Source organism: Dermochelys coriacea, chromosome 3 (assembly GCF_009764565.3).
Source record: "Dermochelys coriacea isolate rDerCor1 chromosome 3, rDerCor1.pri.v4, whole genome shotgun sequence".
In the NCBI taxonomy this organism is placed as follows: domain Eukaryota; kingdom Metazoa; phylum Chordata; order Testudines; family Dermochelyidae; genus Dermochelys; species Dermochelys coriacea.
Genome location: NC_050070.1, coordinates 60,069,149 through 60,095,417, shown reverse-complemented (window position 1 = coordinate 60,095,417; position 26,269 = coordinate 60,069,149). Strand labels below are relative to the sequence as shown.

The 26,269-nt window shown below is 37.5% G+C and overlaps 1 protein-coding gene across 16 annotated transcripts in view; it reads right to left on the bottom strand.

The window, feature by feature from the left end:
* SENP6 (SUMO specific peptidase 6) overlaps positions 1-26,269 on the bottom strand; it is a 167,414-nt gene that overhangs the window by 110,377 nt on the left and 30,768 nt on the right. For 13 of the 16 annotated variants that reach the window (XM_043510533.1, XM_038393819.1, XM_043510534.1 and 10 more), the window contains exons 2-4: positions 21,079-21,172; positions 9,780-9,843; positions 8,143-8,285 (exon numbers count right to left, since the gene is read on the bottom strand). In XM_043510533.1, coding sequence (XP_043366468.1) covers positions 8,143-8,285; positions 9,780-9,843; positions 21,079-21,172 — 301 coding nt within the window. Of the gene's footprint in view, positions 1-8,142; positions 8,286-9,779; positions 9,844-21,078; positions 21,173-26,269 lie in introns of those variants that run through there. The other 3 variants (XM_043510536.1, XM_043510537.1, XM_043510538.1) reach the window with 2 other exon arrangements.

Sequence of the window (26,269 nt, the reverse complement as noted above, 5' to 3'; positions counted from 1 at the left end):
CCTGGGCTTAAACATGCTCAGTGCAAATGGAATCTTCAGACAATTTAACTGCCGAACTAACAAGTCTCTATTAAGTATATGCGAACTGCAGTTTTTGGGAGGCTTTTAACTTGGCCAATTTGGACAGGTTTTCATGGGAGTAACAAAAGGCACATGATTGACACCAGGATGACAGCCCTGCCTAATTTCAAGATCATATTTCAAAGTATGGAGATGATAAAACTTCCTAATGAAATGGACATAAGCACTTAATGTGGGAAAAATAATATATTTCTCCCTAACTTTGTTCTGAGAAACAGCTGGACCAATTTTGCTGAAACATTAAAAAATAAATAAATAAGCTCAAGGCACACATCCGGCATGGGAAATTACAGTCCAACTGGTTGTTATAAACAACAATTGAAACAGGGTCTTGCAAAGAAAGTGTTTGGCAACCTGAAGTATAGGTTGTTACCAGCTCCACCTATAATCAGATCAGAAGTGACTACAGGCCTCTGGGAGTAAGGGTGAAAGAATTGGGAGCACAGGTGGTGTTCTCTTTGATCTTTCCGGTAAAGGGTAAGGGGTGGGGCCCAGGCAGAGACAGATGCAGCCAGGAATTCACCTCCAGGATGCGAAGATGGCGTTGACAGGAGGGCTTCGGCTTCTTTGACCAGAAGATGCTGTTCCAGCAAGAAGGCCTGCTAAGCAGAGATGGGGTCCACCTATTGAGGAAGGGGAAAGAGCATATTTGGATACAGACTGGCTAACCTAGTGAGGAAGGCTTTAAACTAGGGGGCAGTAGACCAAAGCCCACAGGTAAGTCCAAAACATGGAGACCTGGGAGAAGGGTTTAGAATTGGGGGGGGGGGAGGGAGAAGCATGGGCTGTTACAGCAGGGATAAAGAAGAGATGAGACAGAACTGGAAGGGGGGAATCAAATCAGTATCTTAGATATCTGTATACTAATGCAAGAACTCAAAATGCTAGTAAATAAACACAACTATGATATAGTTGGCATCACAGGGAACAGCTTCCTCAGAAAGGACAGGCAAGGAAATAAGGAAGGAGGTGTTGCCTTATATATTAAAAATGTATATGCTTGGACAGAGGTTGGGGTGGAAATAGGAGACAGACTTGTTGAATGTCTCCGGGTAAGGATAAAAGGGGTAAAAAACAAGGGTTATGTCATGGTAGGGGTCTACTACAGACTACCTAACCAGGCAGAAGAGGTGGATGTGTTTTGTTTTTTTTAAACAACTAACCATGATCCAAAGCACAGGACTTGTTGGTGATGGGGGGACTTCAACTACTCAGATATCTGTTTGGAAAAATAACACAGTAAGGCACAGATTATCTAACAAGTTCCTGGAATGTACTGAAGACAATTTTTTAATTCATAAGGTGGAGAAAGCTACTAGGAGAGAGGCTGTTCTAGATTTGATTTTGACAAATAGGGAGGAACTGTTTGAGAATTTGAAAGTGAAAGCCAGCTTGGGGGAAGGTGATCATGAAATGGTAGCGTTCATGATTCTAAGCATTGGTAGGAGGGAGAACAGCAAAATAAAGACAATGGATTTCAAGAAGGCACACTTTAGAAAACTCAGGGAGTTGGTAAGATCCCATGAGAAGCAAGTTTAAGGGGAAAAACAACTGAAGACAGTTAGCAGGTCTTCAAAGAGACATTAAGGGCACAAGAGCAAATTATCCCACTGTGTAGGAAAGATAGGAAGTATGGCAAGAGACCACCCTGGCTTAACTAGGAGATCTTCAATGATCTAAAAATAAAAAAAGAGTCCTAAAAAAGTGGGAACTAGGTCAAAGTACAAAGGATGAATATAAACAAATAATACAAGTATGTAGGGAAAGGCCAAGGCACAAAACGAGATCAAACTAGCTAGAGACATAAGGGGTAACAAATATTCTACAAATATATTACAAGCAAGAGAAGACCAAAGAGAGGATAGGCCCGTTACTCAGTGGGGGAGGGAGGGGAGAAACAGAAAAAGTGGAAATGGCAGAGGTGCTTAATGACTTGTTTGTTTCAGTTTTCACCAAGAAGGCTGGTGGTGACTGGACATCTAACATAGTGAATGTCTGTGAAAATGAGGTTGGATCAGAGGCTAAAATAGGAAAAGCATAAGTTAAAAATTACTTAGACAAGTTAGATGTCGTCAAGTCACCAGGGCCTGGTGAAATGCGTCCTAGAATACTCAAGGCACTGACTCAGGAGATATCTGAGCCATAAGCAATTATCTTTGAAAAGTCATGGAAGATCGGAGAGATTCCAGATGACTGGAAAAGGGCAAATATAGTGCCAATCTGTAAGAAGTTAAATAAGGACTACCCGGAGAATTACAGACCAGTCAGCTTAACTTCTGTACCTGGAAAGATAACGGAGCAAATAATTAAGCAATCAATTTGCAAACATTTAGAAGATAATAAGGTGATAAGTAAGAGTCGGCATGGATTTGTCAAGAACAAAATTGTGTCAAACCAACCTGATGGCTTGTTACCCTGTCAAAAGGAAGTTTTGTGGATGGGGGGGAAAGCAGTAGATGTGGTATATCTTGACCTTAGTAAAGCTTTTGACATTGTCTCACATGACCGTCTCATAAACAAACTGGAGAAATGCAATCTAGATGGAACTACAACACGGTGGGTGCAAAACTGGTTGGAAAACCATTCCCAGACAGTAGTTATCAGAGGTTCACAGTCATGCTGGAAGGGCATAACTAGTGGGGTCCCACAGGGATCAGTTCTGGGTCAGATTCTGTTCAATATCTTCATCAATGGTTTAGATAATGGCATAAAGAGTACACTTATATGTTTGTGGACGATACCAAGCTAGGAGCAGTTGCAAGTGCTTTGGAGGATAGAATTAAAATTCAAAATGATCTGGACAAACTAGAGAAATGGATCTGAAGAAAATAGGATGAAATTCAACAAGGACAAATGAAAAGTACTCCATTTAGGAAGAAATCGTTTGCACACATACATAATGGAAAATGACTGCCTAGGAAGTAGTACTGCAGAAAGGGATCTGAAGGGTCATACTGGACCATAAGCTAAATGAGGTAATAGTGTAACGCTGTTGCAAAAAAAGCAAACATAATTCTGGGATGTATTAGCAGGAGTGTTATAAGCAAGAAACAAGAAGTAATTCTTCCACTCCATTTGTTGCTGATTAAGCCTCAACTGGAGTACTGTATCCAGCTCTGGGCGCCACATTTCAGGAAAGATGTGGACAAACTGGAGAAAGTCCAGAGAAGAGCAACAAAAATTATTAAAGGTGTAGAAAACATGATCTGTAAGGGAAGATTGAAAAAATTGGCTTTGTTTAGTCTAGAAAAGAGAAGGCTGATGAGGGACATAACAGTTTTCAAGTACATAAAAAGTTGTTACAAGGAGGAGGGAGGAAAATTATTGTCCTTAACCTCTGAGGATAGGACCAGAAGCAATGGGCTTAAATTGCAGCAAGGGCGATTTAAGTTGGACATTAAAAAAAAAACTTCCTGTCAGGGTAGGTAAGCATTGGAATAAATTGCATAGGGAGGTTGTGGAATCTTCATCATTGGAGATTTTTAAGAGCAGGTTAGACAAACACCTGTCAGGTATGGTCTAGATCAGTGGTTCTCAAACTTTTGTACTGGTGACCCCTTTCACATAGCAAGCCTCTTAGTGTGACCCCCCCCTTATAAATTAAAAACACTTGTTCGTATATTTAACACCATTATAAATGCTGGAAGCAAAGAGGGGTTTGGGGTGGAGGCTGACAGCTTGCGACTCCCCCATGTAATAACCTCGCAACCCCCAGAGGGGTCCCGACCTCCAGTTTGAGAACCCCTGGTCTAGATAATACTTAGTCCTGCCATGAGTGCAGGGGACTGGACAAGATGACCTCTCGAGGTCCCTTCCAGTCCTACAGTTCTATAATGCATGCACATTAATGTAACCACCCCCCCCCTTTTTTTTTTTTAATTAAAGCTGAGCCCACATATAGTGCTCACCCAACGTGCACAATCCTCCTCACTGCCAGGCATTCACCCACATTAGGAAAACACTGATTTACAATACTGCTACATTAATTTAACATGCCTAATTTAACATCAGAGGATCTAAAACATACCTTATATAGGTGGGTTATATTATCCTCATTTTACAAATGGGGGTGGGGAAGGAAGAGGAGAAGAATTGAAGCACAGTGATTTCCCAAGGTCTCAGACTATCACTGAGAAATTCAGGAATTTCATAAATCTCATCTGCTCACAGCTAATTCTGTGATTTAATTGCAAGACTAAACTTTTCAGTCTGCTGAGAATTAGATGTCCAAAACTCAAGAGAATTACTACCAAGTACCCTTCATATTGTACATCAGTGGGCACATTAATGTTCACAATAAACAAACTGGTCCCAATTATGTAAATCTACAGAACAAAATAATATATAAAACAGGAAAAATATATTTTTGGCCTTTCTTGTGATGCATGTAGTATATAAAAAAGTTAGGAGATGTTGCACTTCAGTATTAAACAAAGATAACTGCTTGTAGGACAATCACATTCTTGACCAGATTAAATGACCAACGTCAGAAAAGCAGTTAGCGGTAAGAGATACCAGTAATAGTTTCAACACCATCAAAAATGTTCATGCATGCCTTCGTTCGTGATTTTAACAGTGTTTTGCGTTTATACTTTATTTTCCTAAAGAAAGGTTGATTCTCATTGGTCAATAACCATTAAAACAAATTTAGCTGCAACTAATATAGCTTTACGCTAAATTTGATGCCTCTTTTTGTTAACCAAGAAGATACAGTGTATCTATGCACATTTATTAAGCAACTATATAGCTTAGCTTCAGTTTCTTAATTTTTATTTTTATTATGTTAGAAAATGGTGAATGATGCATTTCTCATTTACTGGATGATTAAATTTTTACTTGCAGTTTTTAAATTCAGCTCTATTTGGATGTAAATTCAAATTCAATTACTTGAGTGCAAAACAGCACTGTAATTTTTTTAAGCTAATTAAACTACCTTAAATGTGCTATATCTATAACATGGAAAAGTTCATCATAATGAATTTTCCAATTAAAACTAACATTTCTTAAAACAAAGAAAGTGGTATCTCTAGTTAGTGAACTGAACTGATTGTTTCTGGTCACCACACGCTGTAAGATCTTACAGCTAGTAGATCTCATCCTCTCATAGATTGGAAGAAGAAAGCTTGCTTTCCTACTTTTTCAACTCCCAATTTGTTTCTTAACTTTTAATGGACTCGTCATTCTAATGAACTAATAGAATAAACTGAAAAGAATAAATTATTTTCTCTGCACCTGCAGAAGATGCTATTGCAGTCAAAAGCTGGTTTAGCACTTCAGCAAATGCTAGGTGTCAGTGCTTAGCCATTGGACTTCCACAGTTCAGTAGTTTGACTTTACAACTTGGCAGCTAACAGGTACCATTGAATATTATTTTTGTATTAAAACACAGTAATTTAAATTAAATAAATCATAAGTTTAGGTCTCAACATAGTTTGCCCATTTCAACTTTCATCCTAAATAGTTTTTAAAAATATACTTGTATTTAATTTTAAACAAAAACACCGGTTTCAGAGTAGCAGCCGTGTTAGTCTGTATTCGCAAAAAGAAAAGGAGTACTTGTGGCACCTTAGAGACTAACAAATTTATTAGAGCATAAGCTTTCGTGAGCTACAGCTCACTTCATCGGATGCATTTGGTGGAAAAAACAGGAGAGATTTATATACACACACACAGAGAACAAAAACAGACTCCAACAAGAGACTGCTGAATTGGAATCCACAAGTACTCCTTTTCTTTAAACAAAAACACCATCATCATTCACCCTGCTTTCAATTACTTTGCATTCCTTGCTCTTTTTGTTATTTAAAGGAATGCTGCTTTACAAGAAAAGAAATCCACTGTCAGTCTTCATGGAGTTCAGAGGAGTTTTAGATATGGGAGATTTAATTAAACCTCAGTGTAGCAATAAACTTTTGCATTGTAAATTATAGCTATTTAAAGCCTATTCCAAACAAATAACTTTATTTTATAGTTCTCAATATACAACAGTTAGAGTGAAATACTCTCTATGAGCAAATCTGAGTAACTTAAATTTATTGTACTACAGAAAAATTACACTAAGAAATGAACATTTAGTGCAGAATCTCACTAAATAATTGGAACACCCATTGCAAGGTACTTGCTACTTGGCAAAATGAAATAAGCAAAAGAAAACAAACGCAGGAAAAAATATACTTTATCTGATAGATTTAGGTTTTTATATGTCCTTCGCCAGAGTAGCATTTCAGCATCTCCCCAGTAATTAAAATTAAAATAAAATCAACTCCTCTTCCATTGCTTGTAGAATTTAGAAGAGATGCGTTACACACTTGTATGCTATTGGAGAAATGCTAAATCAAAGCAGTCGAGTTAGCATTTAGTTCTTCTGTCAGGTGGAATTAGTTTCACATACGTTTTCAAATTTGGGGGGCAGACTGCTCATCGGTAGGTATGGACCAGTGTAACAGCTTCTTCCTATCTGGGGACACGGAGGTTTCTCATTTCTGCCTGAAGTTCTTGTATTCCTTATATTTACATTCAGTCCAAGGACTCAGATCAGACTACATGTAGTTGGAAATTGTATGGCTAGGAATAGAATGGTTTGACCATTTACAGATTTTTCTTCTCCATATCAAGAGTCTTTAGCGTACAGAGTAGTGGGAGGAAACGAGGTGAGATAGCACTCGATGTAAGGTCACTCCACGTTTCTATGATGCACACTAGCTGAAGTGACTCTCCGTGACAAGATAGTCACTGGAACTGTCATATTAACTAACAAGAGACAAATGGCAGTGTCGCCATGTTGGTCCCACGATATGAGAGAGAGAGGGTGGGTGAGGTAATCTTTTATTGGACTAAAATTCTATTTACAGAAGGGACTAGCTTTTGAGCTCCACAGAGACCTAACAAAGAGCTTTGTGAAGTTCAAAAGCTTAACCCTTCTGCCACGGAAGTTGGTCCAATAAAAGACAGAGAGGTCGGCGGGGTAGTATCTTTTATTGGACCAACTTTCGTTGGCAGAAGGGTTAAAGCTCTTTGTTAGGTCTCTGTGGAGCTCAAAAGTTAGAGCCTTCTGTAAATAGAATTTTAGTCCAATAAAAGATTACCTCACCTACCCTCTCTCACTCATATCGTGGGACCAACATGGCTACACTACCACTTATTAACCAATAACTTCCTGCTTATCAACACAAGGCTGAGGTTCAGGTTATGCTTGGTTTGACTTTATATAGGATGGCTACTTATTGACTGGATGTAGCTGTCTTGTGATCTTTTCCCTGAACATGGGGTGTATGGGAACCAACTGCACTGGAAACAATTTAACTATATTATGAACTTCCTGTGGCTGGTGTTTGGTATAGCTATTGCTTTCAGTTACAACTTGAAGAGAAGTAGAGTAGGAGGATTGTCAGTTTTGAATACCAGCAGTGGTGGTGAGCAGCTGGAACACCAAATACATAGATATCAGCATTTGTGCTCAATTTTTTTGAGACCAGAGCTCAGGCTGAATCTGAGAGTGAGCAGAGTTGATGAAGACTTGCTCTGAAGTAATGCAAAGTGGTTCTGGTGTGATATAATGTCCTATAGGAGGGAAAATGAAGGAGCATCCCAGCTAGTGCTGGAGATGGCCTGGAAGAGGCAGAAGCCTATGACCGAGAGAGAGTACATTACATTCTGTACCTCAGGGTGATGAATGGGAGATTGGGTGATGGTAGAAGCAGTCTTGAATGGTACTTAGTCAAGATGCAAGTGAATATCCAGGGTTAGTTAATTTTGTTCAGAAAGCCTTCAGCATTTACTTGTAAGCGCTACGTAACACATTTTGTAAGAGTAATGGAATTTTAAAAGATCTCACTATGGCATGCTAATCTTAAATTTTGCTGAAAAGGAGAGACCACTTATTTGCAACTTGCCAACTATACAGATTAGCAAAGTGCAAATTGAGAGTCTTTGCTGTAGTTTCCTTAATTTCACTCCAGTCACTAAAAAAAAAAATGTATCTAAAATGATATTCATATATCATGTTTAAATAAAACTTATGGTTAACTAAGCAATTACTTAGTAAACTTGGAAACTCTGTACCTCAGTTTCTTGCTTTTTCCCAGCATATTGAGTCCAATTGAGTTCCCTTTCAAAACTCTAAAACTTCCAGTTTTGCCTCGCCTTGCATACGTTTTTATGTACTCGCCACTGGTACCAACGGTTCCTGGTCGACAGCGTAGTGACTGTAATGAGACAATTAGCAAAATGTTTGGTTGATGAGAGTATACAACTATTAAGTTGTGAAATACTTATATGAATACTCACTGGAATCCATATTTATGTTGCCTTTGTAGTAAATCTAAAAATCTAGTCAAAAGTCATTTCCTATATAAATCCTGTTCCTTGGTCTTCAAACACAGTTTTCCCCAAAGTCTCATAAATCAAACTAAAATGTTTCATATAATATTCTGTTCAGAACTCTGTCTAAAGTTTTGTTCTGGATAGCATAATTCCAGGAACTACAAAAAATGAAAAGAGAACATGCCATTTACACTGAGAAAATTTTACAATAAATGCAATGCCCTTAAACCCAGAAATAGGTAAATAAATAGGAAATAAAACTATTCTGCATTGCCAAGATGATGTCTTTATGAGATAACATCAGCATTTCAACTGTATTTTGTCGGATTCTAGATAGCATTTTACTTGCTGAGACTTTTTGAACTTTGGAAAATATCTTAATAGAGGACTATTCCCTTTGGAATACTGTTAAATTTATTAAGCCTATATTAATATAAACATGTCAATTTAAAAATATAATGGATGGCTGCTCTTTATTACTAGTTAAATAGTACTGCTATAGCCATATACAGCCTATTCCTCATTATCTATGGAGTCATCACCTGTAGCCATTTGCTTAATCGTTCATTTGGTCTGATTCACTGGGTTGCATCTCTTACGTGATTTGCTGGGGAGAAAGGCAGCCTTTCTTTGCTACACATACCCACTACTGAAAACACTGAAATTTTCAAGCATTATGAAACTTCTTTTCAACAAAATACTTCAGCACCTGCCATCAAAATCGCAAAAGAACACAACCACACTTCACTGCTTCCCCCGCCTTCCCTGGCAGATACACACACTCTCAAAACAAGAAGAAAAGGAGTACTTGTGGCACCTTAGAGACTAACACATTTATTAGAGCATAAGCTTTCGTGAGCTACAGCTCACTTCATCGGATGCAGTGAGCTGTAGCTCACGAAAGCTTATGCTCTAATAAATTTGTTAGTCTCCAAGGTGCCACAAGTACTCCTTTTCTTTTTGCGAATACAGACTAACACGGCTGCTACTCTGAAATCTCAAAACAAGGAAATACATCAGCGTATGTGGTCAAGAAAGATTAGGAAGTACATTTAGTCTTTCTGCAAAGGAAAAATAATTTAGTTTTAGACTGGTAGTTGTCTAGAGATAAAAGTAAACATCAACGCTGATAGTTTCAAAGTTCAGAAGAAAAGAAAAAAAGATAGTACTGTACAGCAAGCTAGCCCCCTGGAATTCAGAATAAGAAACATAGTAAAGGAATGCAACTCAAGATATTTTTGCAGTATGCATCATAGAAAAGCAACACATTCACCCGTTTTTCAAATTTTTTTTTAATTCAATGGAATTACTATACTACTTTGTTTAAAACTAAATCTTAATAGGTGTTTTAATGGATGAATATATAAAATACTTGCCTTCCTTTCTTCACCTGGACTGAAGGACCCATCACTCTCATCTATGCTGAGCAGTTTTGCCTCACTAAACAGAGAAAAGTATGGGTATACTGTAATACAGCAAAATAGTCATAAAACCACATTATAACTCAAAGCCAGTCTACACAGATTAAAAAAAATATTTTTTGTATTTTTAAACCAACAGACCTCCCCAAAAACATGGAAACATTACAGTGGGCAGTATAATAAGCAAGCAATATTACGTTAGATTTGTTTGGAGATTAACATTAAGTGAATGCACAAAGAAAACTACAAACAGGAAATGAGAATAAAATAAAGTTACCAGCAATTTGAAATATTGTACTGTTAACAAAACTTAAATATTTAAAAAGGGGCCAACCTAATGCCCATGGAATTACATAAATGGTTATGCTATGCAGAAAGCTTTAGTATATGAGATGTTTACACAAAAGGGAAAGTTATACTAACTTTTGGCTCTCCCAGAATTTGTGAAGTTACCATTCACACAAAATGGACACCCAGACACAATGAAGTCCTAAAATTTATCGTGTAAGCAGAATGTTAATTTGTCCATGGGCAAAAAGAGTATGATTCAATTACTGTCAAACTCACTATGCAAGTTTCACTTCAGGATGCGAGTTTACATCATAAAAATGTAAAGGTATTTAAGCTTCCACCAAAACAGACCAGTCTACTTTTGAGAGATATTCAATTTAATAGTAGTTCAATGGCACAAATGAGGATATGGCTCTGGAGAACTCTTAAGTCTGGATTCTCCAGATGAAAAGGGTACAGAAACCTGTACCCTATATGCCAGTGATACCACAATGAAAGAGTAGTATAAATGTAGAGAAATGGGGGTTGGGGAAAAACAGGTATGAAGTTCATAGGATACTGATCTTCTAACATGGGTTACCACATTTGAACATTCAAAAAGGAGGACACTCCACGGGGGGGGGGGGGGTGTAGTATTTGCTCGTGCCACTACCCCTGGCCCCGCCCCAACTCCACCCCATCCCTGCCCCAGGGGACCCCTTCCCCAAATACCCACTCCGGCCGCACCTCCTCCCCTGAGCATGCCGCATTCCCCCTCCTCCCGCTCCCTCCCAGCTGCGCAAAACAGTTGTTTCGCAGAGCAAGTGCTAGGAGCTAGGGGGAAAAAGCAGGCACTCTCGAGTGATCAACATGCACACTCTTTCTTGCATGATCAACTCTTCTTTGGGGAAAAATAATAATGGCAAAATCCCAGACGTTTTTAGATATTTAAAAATTCCTCCCTGATGACAATTTAAGAATCAAAAAGCCTGACATGTCCGGGAAAATACAGACGTATGGTAACCCTATCTAAGGCCTTTATGCTGCATCTCTGTAATTAGATAAAAAGACCTTAGGGAGATTACAGCACAATTTCAAAATATGCCACTGAAGGTTTCCCTTCAAGTTACAATACTTCCTAGGTAGGATGAAGAACAAAGGAGGACTCCACTATCTATGCAAATAAACTTCTAGAAGCAAGAATGTGTATATAGTTAGGTTTGGTATGGGTATGAATTGTGCAAACTTTTTCTCCAGCCGGTTGGTCATCAATGTTATTGTATTCTAGCTTCAATTATGGAATCAGAACTTTTCTAGAGATACCATGGCCAAAAAAAAAAAAAAAAAAAAAATTAATTTTCAATTACACAAAGGAAGAAAGGGGTTCAATATTTTGATGGAATCTTTATGGACTGGAAAACCTTCACATACTGCATTTTTATTTGCTTTTCAAGGATGAGAATTCACTCCCTCAAAAAGAGTTCTGTTGCACTTCCCTAGATCTTTAATAAGAAGAGAGATGGTACAGTTCATGAAAAATGTGCAAGAGTGGCTACAAACAGGACCTTGGTTGTTGAAAGACCAAAACCTATAGAAGAAATAAATGCAATATAGTCTAGTGAACATGCAACTGGACTGAGATTCAGGAGACAGATTTTTATATCTAGCTCTCTCATTGGTCTGCTGTGCAACTCTGAACAAGTAATTTTGCCTCTCGTTTCTCTTCCTACCCTTGGCTGATCTTTTCTTTTTAGACTTCAAGCTCTTCAGGATAGAAATTGTCTTACTGCTTGCACAGAGTCTATCACAATGGGACTCCTAGATATTACTCTATCAACAGAACACAACAACAGAAGAGTAAGAGCAAAAAACAGGGAGGACTACAACGAACAAATCCCTGAATCAACAAAAAGTCTCGAAAGGATAAATTAAACTGAATAGGAATAGATCTTCTGATGCTCATAATTTTTGAGGAATAAAAGTAATGACATGGACCAGAAAAATGACTGGATGATCTTGAAGAAGACATTTGTTTTAAGTCTGTTCAAAAGATTACGAAGTACAAAATGCCTTAAGTAAATTAGAATGCAATGTTAAAAAAAAAAAAATTAGTGTCCACAGGTTTACATGCTCCATAAATACTGAAAGCCTATATAATGTAATTAAAAGATACGGGTTTTTTTCTATTTTTATTGACTGCATCACACTACCTGGATACAGGATTTTTTTTTATTATTTTTATTTTTATTTTTTTTAAAAAGGAGAGAGAGACAGAATATCAGAGAAATATGATTGTTGTGGGGCTTTTTGACTCCACCAACATTTTTGAAACGAAGTAGGTATTCTCTTTTCAAAAGAAATTAAATTTCTACTAATTAAACCAAATTAGGATATACTCTTCGTAAGGCTAATATTCAGTAGCTACTTAAAAATTGAAGAAATTTAAAATAAACTCAAATCATATCCATTACCAAACAATTTTTTTTAAAACAAAATAGTTTAGAATACTAGATTTCTTGCAAAGAGGAGATCTTAATTGTGTATTAAATCCGATAGACTGAAGAGAAATACAAATTCCATTATCCTCATAATTTGTTTATAAACAATGAGATTTAGAGAAAAAGTTGAAAAGCCATAACCCAAATAAAAAAGTCCTCAATTTTATCATCCAGAAACTTTACACGAAGATAGTGTTAATGATTAGCTTTAAGTCTATCTTCCAAAAAGCTGCAATCTGTCATACGTAATATTATGTGTCCAGATCGCACTTCAACCAAACTGAAATTTAACCTTGCTGAAAATCATTTTGCGGAAAACTAAGAGGTTATTAGTGACTATTAATAGATCCAGAGAAGAATCATTTCAGAAGATATTTCAAATATGTTGATAAACAGCATATAAAGATGCTTTCTCTAGAATTCAAGTGAAACATTGATGATAGCTCTATAAATTAATCAATCTTTGGTTGAAAAACACAGCTGCTACTCTGAAACCTGCTTTGAACAAGATTCTCAACCAATTTAAGGGGAATGCTAAACATTTTACTAACAAATAATACACAAAGAACCATCAGGTATATGAAATAAATTATATTGTGAGGAAGTGAATAAAAAAAATAATCTATTGATTAGAAAACTAAAAGGAATGCCATCTGACTATATTATCCATCCAATCTGGAATAGAAGGAAGCAAATAATTATCCATCCCAAAATTTACAGAAGGGGCTTTAAAACCTCTTATAAAAGATTTTTAGAGAATAATAAAATAGATATTAGAAAAAGTAGCATATTATATGAAAAAAGGAAACCCTCTTAGATTTCAATTTTTTTTTTTTTTTGGAAATATCTGAGCAGAGAGGAACCAGTCTTCACCATAAAAAGTATGAAAATCAGCAGAACCTTGGGCTGATAAATTATAAAAACATGTAAAGACAGACTGGTAGGCCTCTCACAGATGTGCTTCAATGTGCTATTAAAAAGGGGAATAGATACCAGCTTCTTTTCAAGAGTTTGCAGTAATTTATTTCTAAATCTGGAAAGGACCTTAGCACATGCTCATTACATTTCTTTATTAAACTTGCACATAAAGAACGTGGTCAAGATATGCCTGATCAACATCAAAATATTGCCCAGCTACACGAGAAACTAAGATGGATTTATATATAGTGGTTATTAGGTTAAGGATGTTATACTTGACCCTGTTCAAGAACCCCCTCTCAACTTCTCTTATTAGTGTGGAGGAAAAGGCATTTGATAGGGTAAGGTGACATTAAAAACCAACAGTCAATGCCCTGGGCACAGATGTGCACTATATTCAATGGAAAAAAACATCACATTTCCATCCCCAGGCAACCACTGATATACTGTAAATGGATACAGTTCCAATACCTTTTCTCTCTACCAAGGACACAAGGCAAAAGTTGCTACCACCACTTATTTTCCAGAGCAATGAAATCACCTATATATATGCGCAACAAGAAGAAAAAGTACTGGAGAACAAAATGCAAATGTGTCTGTTTTATTTGTTTCTCACGCATACCAAAAACATGCTATACAACTCAACTCTGAGCCCCCTAATAAAGATATGCAGTGGGTGAGGTAATATATTTTTATGGGACCAACTTCTATTGTTGGTGAGACAAGATTTCAAGCTACAGAGCTCTTCTCCTGGTCTGGGAAAGGTACTCAGTGTCACAGCTAAACACAAGGTGGAACAGATAATTTAGCGCAAGCAGTTAACACTATTTAAGGGACCACTCAAGGTCAAGTGGCACTTAACACCCCTGTAGCCATGGCAGGAGGAGGGGAGGGCTGGTGAGTTACAGATAGTTGTAATAAGCCATAAAGGCAGCATCTTTATTAAGACCATGATTTTTAGTGTCTAGCATAGTTATGAATTTAAGCTTCCAAGCTCATCTTTTGAAAGTGTTGTGCAGGTTTCCCGAGGACTAAAAGTGGTCAGACATACAGTGATTGCTTTGAAGGGAAAAAATAAAGTTGTATTTAAAAGTACTTAGAAAACTAAAGTAAATCTAGAGAGACAGGAAGGACAGTTACTGTCAAATTGACTATTTTCCAGAGATTCCTCTCCAAAACTTTGTCAACATTTGTAACAAATAAAAATGTATTCGACAAGCATAACATACTAATAAGTTAAAGAGGATAAACATTAAATGAAAGCTGCAATACCATTTAGACAAAAATAAGGGAGGTAGGGTTTAAACAAAAAAGTGGAACAGATAGACTAACATAGACCTAACATGGAGAAGTAGAAGTAGTTAAGAAAAAAAAAAGACAGAGACTCTTAAGTCTATATAGTCACCCTTGAATCAGTACAACTTTAAAAGTCTGGGATAACATACAGTAAACTTAGCTTCCCTTTCCGTATTGCCTATGATTTCCACAGAGGGAAGTTTAGTAGGGCTATCAGACTATTAAAAAAAATAGTTGCAATAAATTGCAGTTTTAATCAAACTGTTAAACAATAATAGAATACGAATTTAAAATTATACAAGTACTGTAGCTCAATCTCGATAGTGAATATAAAGAGGTGCTGTCGTCATCACGGATAGGTCGGAATATGAACAAGAGGCTGCTAAGCAGCTCTCCAACACCACTTTCTACAAGCCATTACCCTCTGATCCCACTGAGGGTTACCAAAAGAAACTACAGCATTTGCTCAAGAAACTCCCTGAAAAAGCACAAGAACAAATCCGCAAAGACACACCTCTGGAACCCCACCTGTATTCTATCTGCAACCCAAGATCCATAAACCTGGAAATCCTGGACACTCCATCATTTCAGGCATTGGCACCCTGACAGCAGGATTGTCTGGCTATGTAGACTCCCTCCTCAGGCCCTATGCTACCAGCACTCCCAGCTATCTTCAAGACACCACTGCCTTCCTGAGGAAACTACAATCCATCAGTGAGCTTCCTGAAAACACCATCGTAGCCACTATGGATGTAGAAGCCCTCTACACCAACATTCCACACAAAGATGGACTACAAGCTGTCAGGAACAGTATCCCCGTCACAGATATCCCCGTCACAGCAAACCTGGTGGCTGAACTTTGTGACTTTGTCCTCATCCATAACTACTTCACATTTGGGGACAATGTATACCTTCAAATCAGCGGCACTGCGATGGGTATCCGCATGGCCCTGCAGCATACCAATATTTTTATGGCCGAATTAGAACAATGCTTCCTCAGCTCTCGTCCCCTAATGCCCCTACTCTACTTGCGCTACATTGATGACATCTTCATCATCTGGACTCATGGAAAAGAAGCCCTTGAGGAATTCCACCATGATTTCAACAATTTCCATCCCACCATCAACCTCAGCCTGGACCAGTCCACACAAGACATCCACTTCCTGGACACTATGGTGCTAATAAGCGATGGTCACATAAACACCACCCTATGTTGGAAACCTACTGACCGCTATGCCTACCTACATGCCTCTAGCTTTCATCCAGACCACATCACACAATCCATTGTCCACAGCCAAGTTCTACAATATAACCGCATTTGCTCCAACCCTTCAGACAGAGACAAACACCTACAAGATCTCTATCATGCTTTCTTACAACTATAATACCCACCTGCTGAAGTGAAGAATCAGATGGACAGAGCCAGAAGAATACCCAGAAGTCACCTTCTACAGGACAGACCCAACAAAGAAAATAACAGAACGCCACTAGCCATCACCTTCAGCCCCCAACTAAAACCTCTCCAACGCATCATCAAGGATCTACAACCTATCCTGAAGGACAACCCATCACTCTCACAGATCTTGGGAGACAGGCCAGTCCTTGCTTACAGACAGCCCCCCAATCTGAAGCAAATACTCACCAGCAACCTCACACCACACAACAGAACCACTAACCCAGGAACCTATCCTTGCAAGAAAGCCCGTTGCCAACTCTGTCCACATATCTATTCAGGGGACACCATCATAGGGCCTAATCACATTAGCCACACTATCAGAGGCTCGTTCACCTGCGCATCTACCAATGTGATATATGCCATCATGTGCCAGCAATGCCCCTCTGCCATGTACACTGGTCAAACTGGACAGTCTCTATGTAAAAGAATGAATGGACACAAATCAGACACCAAGAATTATAACATTCAAAAACCAGTTGGAGAACACTTCAATCTTTTTGGTCACTCAATTACAGGCCTAAAAGTTGCAATTCTTCAACAAAAAAAAACTTCAAAACCAGACTCCAACGAGAGACTGCTGAATTGGAATTAATTTGCAAACTGGATACAATTAACTTAGGCTTGAATAAAGACTGGGAGTGGATGGGTCATTACACAAAGTAAAACTATTTCCCCATGTTAATTCCCCACCCCCATCCCCCACTGTTCCTCAGATGTTCTTGTTAACTGCTGGAAATGGCCCACCTTGATTGTCACTACGAAAAGGTTTCCCCCCCCCCCCACTCTCCTGCTGGTAATAGCTCACCTTATCTGATCACTCTCCTTACAGTGTGTATGGTAACACCCATTGTTTCATGTTCTCTGTGTATATAAATCTCCCCACTGTATTTTCCACTGAATGCATCCGATGAAGTGAACTGTAGCTCATGAAAGCTTATGCTCAAATAAATTTGTTAGTCTCTAAGGTGCCAGAAGTCCTCCTTTTCTTTCTGCGGATACAGACCAATATGGCTGCTACTCTGAAACCTTACAAATATTATGTTTTTTATTTTTTACATAACTGCACTTAAAAATACAACCATGTAAAACTTTAAAGCCTACAAGTTGAAGGATGAAAGGGCATACCAATGTTTAGCATATCTGGCATGTAAATACCTTGTAATGTTGGTTACAATAGTGCCATATGAATGCCTGTTCTCACTTTTAGAAGAAGCAGGCATTATCTCCCATAAATGTAAGCAAACTTGTTTGTATTAGCGATTGGCTGAACGAGAAATATGACTGAATGGAGCTGTATGAGGTGAACTGAAAAATACAATTTATTTTATCCTTTTTTACAGTGCAAATATTTGTAATAAAAATATAAAGTGAGCACTGTACACTTAATATTCTGTGTTATAATTTAAATCAATATATTTGAAAGTGTAGAAAAGCATACAAAATATTTATAATAAGTTTAAATTGGTATTCCATTGTTTAACAGTGTGAGAGTAAAAGGGCAATTAATCACAAACTATTTTTTAATTTGTCTTGCCATTGACAGCCCTAAAATTTATATTTTATTCTGAACTCAAGATTAGGGAGGTTAAGATATGGGATGTAGGAAGGAGGTGGGTCAAAGATTCTTAGTATTTTTTATTTTTTCCTTCACAAAAAAAAAAAAAAACCACACAAAAACCCAGAAATTAAAAACAAGCTTAACCTTCAACTACTTTTGTCTCTACATTTGAAGAATTATGTTCTATGTAGCTTGGGGTTCTATCAGCAGCTACATATGTAAGATGCACATAAAACAAACTCCTAACTATGGGGAAAGCAGAAATAGAAAGATGGTTTCTATCAAAGAATTTTTAAACACAGTGAATCCTATATAGAGCTACACCTTTATAAAAATAGATTATATACAAAAAAAAGGAAGAGGAATAGGAAAAATGCAGTTAAAATACTCAATAGCTTCTATATGTTATACAAAAGAGAAGAAAACTAGGTGCTTATGAATCAGTGGTATCAAACCTGTGAAAAATTCATAAACAAAAGTCTCCAAAAGTGTGAGATATCCAACCGACAGCAGTGTAAGTATTGTACGTGAAAATATGAGACTACGCATACAATACTTACACTGCTGTCTGTTGGACCTATTTTGTGCGATTGTACAACCATTCAGAAACACTGGTTTAAAATTAGAGAACAGATTCACTATGAAAACATGTGCTACCCACTAACTCATGAGAGATTTTAATGGGACTACCACTAAATACAAGTCTCATTCTATGCTGAGAAGTCATCTTTTGAAGGCAGCAAGAGGCTAGTAGGAAATTATTGGAAGAAAAAAAAAAAATCATCTCCTGATGTATCTTCATTTTCCAAAAGGAGTAACACACAAAACTAAACTGCCAGCATAAAAAAAAAAATTAAAAAAAAAAAAGCCACCACTAAACAATACTTCACAGTAAAATTAAACAAACAACACTATTAAAACTGGCAATTAAAAAAAAAAAGTGTTAAATAGCACAGTAAGGAAATTAATTAATAATGTGTTATTTTGTAAGAACGACCTTTTATTGAGGGCTTTTCTAAATTTCTGATAAACCTCCATTTCAACAAGGGGATCTAAGTGCTTGCCATTCGATGAACATACTATTTCTAATAACTTAATATACTACATGTGTTAAGCATGCATACCATAGGGGGAGAAGGAGGATAAGGGGGAGAAGGAGGTTGTTTTCTTGTATTTGCTTCCCTCATAGCTTCTTCTGCCTGCTTTTGTCCTTCCACAGAATTTTGCCACTATTGATATAAAAGCCTTCACTCACACTACTGGAACAGTATTCTTGGGTCTCTCAATCCAAGAGACTCTACATCTATTTTCAAATCTCATTTGAAAATATCTTTTCCCCCCTTTGATTCACAAATGCTTCTCATTTCTCCTCCTCTGCTTTCTTCGCCTTTAAAATTTTCAACTTATAACTGTTCAACTCTTAAGCATTTTGGAGTATTTTTTGCATTTGAAAACACAACAGTACAATTAACTGGATTGTGTGTCTATGGCTTTGTTTCAAGAAAGAAATGTAATTTTTTGATGCTTTTGACAGATCTCTAAGCACAGCCTGCTATTCCAACTAAAGATGGCAACACTATGTCTGCCTTCTACACTACCTTACTCCATACGCTGGGGTTGATGGAAAATAAACGATTGCTCCTGAGTCTATGCAAAGATGTAACACCAGCTGAGGACATTATGGAGGCTCATTTGTGGCTCTATAGTTAAATTTGGCACTTAAAACAAGAATTCAACCTCTTTGCTTGCTAGGCATAAAAATACAATAGCATCTTCAAAATTACAGCATTTTAAAAGATTAACTAAAAACTAACAGATTTGCTTCAAAATGTCTCTGAAATTCAGAGAAGGAGTCCTTTAAGCAATTTAGAAAGCTACTGTCAACTTTTTAGACCCCACTGAATGATCTTAATAAATAAAAACACAGTTTATCCACACAGTTAAAATTCATTGAAGTTTTGTATATTGGGTACATTGGGGGGGAAAAAAAAGGATGGATCATCATATTTATTGAAGATCACATTTTGCTTAATTCATAAATGAAAGCTTATTATTCTTCAGCAGGACTAGCACAATCTCCGTCAAAAGGTTCCATGAAAATTACCCTCCTCCAAAATGACTGTCATCTCCTTTCGGCATCAATGGGACTGAGAAAGGTTGCCTTTCCAAAAATGGCCACTTCCTCCATTTACTACTCCTCAGAGTGGTTCTTCCCCCCATATAGCATAGAGGATTATTAGCTTGCTGAGGGCAGCTTGGCTTCACTCCCTTTGGGAACAATAGAAAGAGTGCCCAGTTTGAAAGAGGGTGATCTTCATGAGTTTCTCTAGAGCAGAAGATTTTATTCTTCAGCTTATACATTAACTTTCATTTTTAAAATTCCAAGAAAGGACCATTCTTTCTAAATATTTTTTTTTAAAAAGCTACGCTATCCACCAGACACACTCAACCGCAATTTAAAAGTCATACTATGCATCTTCAAATAATTAGAAATATCATGAGATCATTCTCTCTGATTTCTCATTTACTGTTTACGTGTGAACTTTGTAATAATTTTTGGAAACCAAGAAATTTCCCAGACAGAAAGCTACATTAAGTTTGAGAAAAACACATCAGTAATTTAGGGTAAAGTATGTGAGAAAGATGGGATAATTATTAAAAAAAAAAAAAGTATTACAAACCAAACATGCAAGGTATGGAAGTGCACAGTTAGGGAACAAAGAACATGTGATGAACAACATGGGATTGAGGTGAGAATCTAGTTTGTTTTGTTTTTTTAAACCAGTTTAATCTAACCGGAGACTACAAACACTAAAATGCTTTAATCATACTGATATGGTTATTGCAGAAAGGCACTACAGGACAGAGTTAGGATTGTTTGGGTATCCTAACTGTATACGTCTTTAACTTAACATGTTTGGATTTCATTTAAAATTTAAACCTTTAACTCTGAATTTCCTGAATTTGTATTGTTTGTTTTGGGGATAATTACAACATCTCTGCCAACTGTTTTACCTAAATTACTGATTTATATCTTAACTCCATTTGAATGCATGTTTTTGTCTGGGAATAATAAAGAATGGCAAGTTCTTGCAAAACAGATTTTTCTTAAATTAGTATTAAATTACTGAAGAGAAAATTAAGGATCTAATTTTCTACATACACTATTATATATTACAGTTTATTAATTATTTACAAAAAATTAGGATTCTATAATTAAGCACTTATGTTCAATAACCTAGATAAAAATATCCTTACTCTTTCTCTGCATCTCCTTCACTTTCTTCTGCGTGATCAAAGCTCCAATTATTTTTATAACCTCCATCTCTCTTGGATTGTGATCTATTCAAAGCTGAAATGAGAACAAGTTAAGGTAAGTATTGATTTCAAGCCAGGTCACTAATCAATTCAAAACTAGAAGGGTAAAACAACATGGTACTGTATCCCAGATATTGAATTGATATAATCATTCAAGTATCATTTGACAAAATAAGGTTAGTGACTCAAGCACAGACTTCTTTTTAGAATGTGCACAACTATATAGTAACATCTTTCAGCATGTTGATTAAACTAATACTGGAATATGAGATTCAAAATGAAAAAGCATTGTGTTTCTGTAAGTAGCTACACACATTTGACACCACACATTATTATTAAAAGACTGCTAACTGAAGAGGAAAAAAAGACAACTGCATACCGTTAACTAGACTAATCAGCCATTTGGTTGACAACATTCACACTTTCAAAATTTCCTTCTTGTATACACATTGTATACCAGTCTCTCTGCATTTTTACTCTTAGTCAGTCTAAACCTTAACCATGCACAAATACACTCCATTTATTTTTCCAGTTAAACTTTTCAAATCAACCATTGCTTTATTTAAATAATCTGGAAGGTAAAACTTTCTAGATGCAAATGATCAAACTGTATACAATCGTAGGCCTAGTAGCTGATAATCTCTAATGAGAATGAAGCCTTAATTCTCCTGAGGAACTAGAAACAAGGATATAATTTAAGTGTGTACTGCAAAACCAAGTTTTCTACAATATAGGCAGAAACCTATTGCATTCTGAAATGAACCTACATTTTTAGATCCTCTCATTATAAGGGAGCACAATTTCAATGTTTCAGAAAAGTCATCACCTCTGGACATTTTTACCCAAATATTCTACTGACCAAGCACTAATGCCATAACAGTGAGCAAGGCAGTTTCACATAAAGACAATAGTGATACAAAAAGCAGGTTGAACTAAATGCTCTCTGATTGGCATGCAAGAGCAAACTGCAGGCTGGAGCGGCATTCAACTGAATAGGTGAATCAGTTTTCCCACCACAACCCTCTCAGTGATGCCCGCAAGAAAGTAGCATCAGTGCCCCACAGAGACTGTAATGTAATGACTGATTTCCAGTCATAGTCCTACTTGAATATGAATAACAGTTTCCACATGTAGGGCTTAGGAGACGTGCCAGGGCAAGTTGGTGATTAATGTTCCCTCCTACTGTTGGACAAGGGTGGCATGACAATATGTTCATTTTGCTTCCTCCGTAATGGAGTGCCAAGCTTGCCTGTCATGGTCCATATCCTTCCATGTCATTAAGTCCAGCCCAGCAGATTGTACAAGCTGCTTGAGGCAATCCTTGTAGCGGAGTTAGGCAGTAGGAAGGCTGGCCATCCCACTGTCAAATTCGCTATACAGAACCCCTCAGGCAGTCGATTGTTATCCATACATATAAACATGGCCAGGTCATTTGCCTCAGTGTTAGCATAGCTTCCATGCTTAGCATGGCTGCCAGCTGTAGTACTTCACTGTTGGTGATTTTGTCAGATGCGATTCCCATCTTGCTGCATAGGTGGCATTACTGCAGAGTTAAGCTTTTGAACAAGATGATAAAGGGCACAGGTCTCCAATGACTATAGAAGACAAGGAAGCACAACAGCTCTGTAAACTTGGCATTTTATGGACACTTTGCCCTCTTCTCCCCATCTTGTCCATAGCCTTTTTGTAGACAACCGAAAACGGAGGCAGCTGACTAACCATACTGAAAGTTCTTTTTCTATGTTGAGGTCACCAGTAACTGTGCTACCTAGATAGCTGAAGGACTTGATATTGTTTAATTGGCAGCTGTTCAATTTTATTTTTGGCAGTGATGGAAGAGGTCTGAAGATGGTTGGTACCTGTCTTCTTTTCTTCACATTAATACAGAGGCCAATACATAGATAACGCACGGGCAAAGAAATTCAGCAAAATGTTGCAGGTCATTATCAGAAAGGGCAACAAATGTTGAGTTGTCGGCATACAATAGGTCCTTTACTTCACTTTGTGAGATTTGCTTTTGGCCTTGAATCGGCGGAGGTTTAGAAGTCATCAAATCGTGTTGTTAGAACAACACCTGCAGTGGTAGTACGTATGGTAACTTCTAGCATTCCAGACAAGAACAAAAGTAAATAATATAGGGGCAAGCATACAGCCCTGTTTAACCCCATGGGTACAGGAAAGGGACAGATGAGTCGGTACCAACTGGTACGTGGGCCTGCGTGTTGTCATGGAAGCAGCAGATAAGGTTGATTAGTTTGGATGGGCAGCCAAACTTTGCAAGGCGGCACCAAAGAACAGAGCATCTGACAGAATCAAACGCCTTATTATGGTCAACAAAGGCAACTAGACGGGCATTTGTTGTTCAGCAGCTTTCTCCTGTAACTGGTAGAAGGTAAATATTTCAGCAGTGCTGTGTGATGAATGAAAACAATACTGGGATTCAAGAAGTACATCATCTGCAATAACCTGAAGCCTTTTCAGCAACAACTCACCAAGGGTCTTACCAGCAATAGAAAGGAGCGAAATGCCATGATAATTGCCACAGTCATGTCTGTCCCCTTTGCACTTGTAGATTTTAATGATTTTAGCATCTTCGAAATCCTGGGATAAAATCATCTCATTTTCCTGGCAGAAAGTAAATAGGTCTAGCAAAGCTTTGTTGAGTGTAGAATCACAGTGTTTCAGCACTTCAGCTGGAATTTTGTCCCGTAATTTGTGTGGGAATAATTAAATTTCAGTATCTATACTGTAGCTTTAAGATCGTAGCTACAGTACACAGCATTTTAAGAACTCTGGACGTGTGCCTATAAATTTGGCTTTAAAAATGTTTAATAGAAAATGGCTACAATGCAAACTAATTCTTTTAAAAATTGACAACTTTAGAAGCAAGCTTTTAACTAGACAATATTTAATTTTGAAAAAATTATAATACTGACAAATTAGGGGAGCAACAATTTTAGTTAGTTTTTAAATGTTTGTTTTTATTGCATTCTCTTAAATGAGCACTCGATTATTCACAGACACATATACCAAAGGTGTCAATTTTTTATGAGTATGCACACAATTTTAATTGTGTGTTAATATATCTTAGCCAATTAATAGAGCTCTGATTATAGAAAGAATAATAAAAAGTCTGAAAAAAAGAAGAAGTGTGATGGGTAAGATATGTTAGTGGAAAGAATATAAAAACAATTTTGGAAGGACCAGATTAGTACCCCCAATGTAAGGATGTTATAACTACATCGTAAGTCATTCCCCTGGGAAGAATTTCTATTATGCAAGAATGTTTTACAGTATTTCCCAGAATCGAGAGGAAACGTCCAGATTGCCTCTCCTTTGAAAGGAGAGCAGGGGTCCCAATTCAGAGTATTTAAGAACATGCCTAATCTTAAGCATTAGCATCCCCACTTCAGTCAGAGGTGGCAAATGCCAGATTCAGCAAAGTGCTGGAGTCTAACAGAAGCTAATTTACATCAAGCATAGGTTGAGATCCAAGAAGGTAAATGGTATATTGTACCAGATTTGTTTCCATGCTTAATCCACAGGGACAATAAGTGAGTTCTACTGTGGAGCCTTTCCTGAATCTCAAGCACCATTTTCTGAGGTAGTTCACACCCAGATGAGGGCCCACCATGAAGTATCATATGTGGGAAGGGAACAGGGGATCTTCTCAGACTTCAGAAACTTACAACTCAAAAGATGACTTTGGAGTTGGATAGTTTTCTTCTAGAGAATCCCAGAATTCCAACTCTCAGGAAAGACAGCAATAGCCCCCTTCCTCATATGTAATCTCTACAGTGGAGCCTGGAGAAACAGCAGCTTCAACAAGAACGCCTGCTAAGACAAGGGAGTTTGAAGATTCTCTCACCAGGTCCTCATTGAAATGAGGGAGTGACTTGGGCTATGTCTACAACCACAAGTGCTACAGTGGCACAACTGCAGCTACACTTCGAATGTAGATACTTGCTACAGTAATGAAATGGGTTTTTCTATCACTGTAGTAAATCCACCCCTCTGAGAAGCGGTGGCTAGGTTAACAAAGAATTCTTCGGTCAACTTAGTGGTGTCTATACCAGGGCTTATGCCATCTAAAATGTCTTTCAGGAGTGTGAGTTTTTCACACCCCTCTGCAACTCAGCTAGGTTGACCTAAATTTTAGGTGTGGATGAGGCCTTATTCTTTTGGCTAAAGCCTTTGTGACTATTTTGTCTCTGTGCTCAAAGAGATCACCAACATATCTGGAAGGATATGAGCTGTTAGCCTACAATTTCAACTTTCTTTGACTGGACCTTTTCAGGACATGTCTTTGGAAGTTTTGAATGCACAGCAAATCAGAGTCAGGTGAAATACCAGTCCAATACCAGAAAAAAAATTAAAAGAAAACTACAGAAAGTCTATTTTAAACTAGGTTATTTTGGTTTGATTTTGTTTGGCTATATATGTGAATGCATGCGTGCTTATCATGGCTTCCCAGGGGAGCACAAAAACAATAAATAAAACAAAAACCTTGCAGAGTTGAAGAGGTGTATAATTCTTCCTCACCTGTTTATGAGGGTTTAATTAAGGTGGAGTGGGAATTCCCCATCAGGAAGTACTTGTACTTAAGACCTAAAAGGTCTTCATTACTCTGTGCAAGTTTAAGCAGGTTGAAGTTTCGTTAGTAAACACCACATTTATACCAACTGAGGGAGAACTCCAGCCAAACACAGACAGGAGAATAAAATCATCACTCAGACTAAACTTGGATACAGCAACCTCAGCCTTGACATTACTGGCTGAAGTCTCTTACTCTGAGAACCTTAGATCAGAATAAGTTATCTCCATCAAAGCCCCAGCTTTAGACGCATTCATTTTTGAGAATCTAGAGGGGAGACATTCTCATGAGTTAAGATTTTATGCTGCCTTTTAAGAGCTGATTGTGAGCAGTATCATTCACCAGCATGAGAGTATGGGGGTGGCCCTGTGAAGTGGAAAGAGCATTACCAGGGAGATTAAAAAGACAGTCTTCAGACATGTATCCTGCATGTCTCCCTGAGAAAAAAAATCATAGCCACTTTCTGATGTCCCATGGGACCCAAGGAGACTAGAAGGAGAGAAGAAATAGGTCTCTCTCAAGAAAAGAATCAATTCA